Source organism: Brassica oleracea, chromosome C8 (genome assembly GCF_000695525.1).
Source record: "Brassica oleracea var. oleracea cultivar TO1000 chromosome C8, BOL, whole genome shotgun sequence".
Taxonomy (NCBI): domain Eukaryota; kingdom Viridiplantae; phylum Streptophyta; class Magnoliopsida; order Brassicales; family Brassicaceae; genus Brassica; species Brassica oleracea.
Genome location: NC_027755.1, coordinates 11,474,706 through 11,476,623, shown reverse-complemented (window position 1 = coordinate 11,476,623; position 1,918 = coordinate 11,474,706). Strand labels below are relative to the sequence as shown.

General features: G+C 39.9%; 1 protein-coding gene across 1 annotated transcript in view; it reads right to left on the bottom strand.

The window, feature by feature from the left end:
- The window catches only part of LOC106308655 (uncharacterized protein At3g60930, chloroplastic-like), a 4,827-nt gene that overhangs the window by 1,358 nt on the left and 1,551 nt on the right, over positions 1–1,918 (bottom strand). The window contains exons 4-6 of the mRNA XM_013745795.1: positions 871–1,051; positions 638–746; positions 11–497 (exon numbers count right to left, since the gene is read on the bottom strand). Coding sequence (XP_013601249.1) covers positions 11–497; positions 638–746; positions 871–1,051 — 777 coding nt within the window. The remainder of the gene's footprint in view (positions 1–10; positions 498–637; positions 747–870; positions 1,052–1,918) is intronic.

Below are 1,918 nucleotides of genomic sequence, written 5' to 3'. Positions count from 1 at the left end.
TCCGTCCCACTGGCCTTTATCATCTCAAGGCACTTCTTCGTCCCCGAAGCTTGACCGTACAGGTTCTTCGCTTTCCCAAAGGCATCCAAGCGAGTAAAATGGTCGCGTACGCGACCAAGACAGCGATTTGCCTTCTCGGCCATAGCAGCTTCAACCCTTTCCCTCTCACGAGTAACCTCCAACCCCCGAGAGTCCTTTAAGCGTTGCCTCTCTCTGATCAATTTCTCCACTGCAGCGTCCCTTTCTTCGAGTAGCTCAGCCTTCTCCTTCTCAAGGGTCGCAGCCGCTTGCTCCAAACGAGTGTTCTCTCGGGCAAGCTCTTTCTTCGCCGCTCTGTCGGATTTGAGCTTACACTCCAGCTCTTCGAACTTCACTCGAAGGATTTCCTTATCCTTCTCAGCCTTCTCGTTAGCCTTCTTATGCTCCGCCCTTACTCTCTCGATGGCCTTCAACCTTGCCTGAGCAAGCTTCTCTGAAGATCCCAACTGGATCTTCGTCTACTTCAGAGCACTGTTCTACTTCTCGACAAGGAAGTTCATGATCCCGTCACTCTGCAGAACGATACACACGGACTACGTGAGATGGATGAACCCAATAAATCAACAAGGAGATAAAAGATGAAAGGTAGCGCAGTTACCCGCGCTCTCGAAGAAGCAGCGTCAATGTATTCATTCCTGAAGTAGAGATCTTCCAGTTGCGGCATCAACTTCGTCCCACCACGAATTTGGCGCGTCAGTTCCGCGCATCTAAGGGGATTAAGGATTAGGGGAGTTGTCTCACCATAAGAAAACTCGACGCGATCAGCTCCTTTTCTTTTCTAGAGAACCCTCAGGTCGAGAACTTTTTCTCGCAGAGGAGTCGGGAGCAGACCTCTCGTTCGCAACGGGCTCATCACCAGAACCCCCTTCTCGCGAGCTGGTTTTCCTCCTCTCCTCCGACAGGTTTTCAGGAGTGCCGCTGTCCTCCCCAACAACGTCGACTAAGGTCGTATCAGCAGCATTCGTATCGGAGTTAGAAGGACGGGGTTCTGCCTCAACAGACCTCTTAGGCCCTGATTGGCAGAGCATTAGCATTAGCAGTAGCAGTATGCTATAGAAGCAGTATGCTGCAGGAGTTGTATGCTTTTGCTAAACTGTTTAATAGGATGATTGGTAGAGCAGTATGAATATGCTATTTAAAATTATTATAAAAATTAATATATAATATATTTTATTTTTAATTAATATATTAATATATTATTTTTAATGAATATATATATATATATTAACATATAAAATTAAAAAGATATAAAATTAATTTATTTTATTAAAAAATTAAAAAATTATGTTTATATCAAAAATATTATTTAAAAATAAAATTTTTCATTAAAATATCTCTATTTTAAAATAATATTTTCACTTTTAAAATAAATTAAATATATAAATTAAATTATATATTTTAAATGTGAAAAACTATTTAAAAAAATATTTTTATTATAAATTATTTTTAGAAATTAAAATTTTATTTTTGGGATATAAAAATAATTTTATGATATTATAAAATAAAATAAAAGAATTAATTATATATTTTTCTTAATTTTATAAATTATGTATGCAAATGCTCTTCTAAAAGCTTCATGTGAGAGCATTGGCCAAAAAGCATTTGGAGAGCATTTGCATTTAGTAAATGCTTCTCTAAACGCTTTTCTAACAATTGTTGATTGGATAATGTAGAGCATAATGCTAATGCTAATTGCTCTGCCAATCAAGGCCTTAGTTCTCTTCTTTGGGCGACCATCTGGCGCCGCCTCGACTAAAGCACCCTCTCACCCTTTTGCTAGGCCCTCATCTCTATCAACAGAGGAAGCTGCCCCGCCACGAGACCTTTTTTTCCCGTCCTTCTTCCTTTTTGCCTTCGAACCCTCGGAAGTCGCATCGAG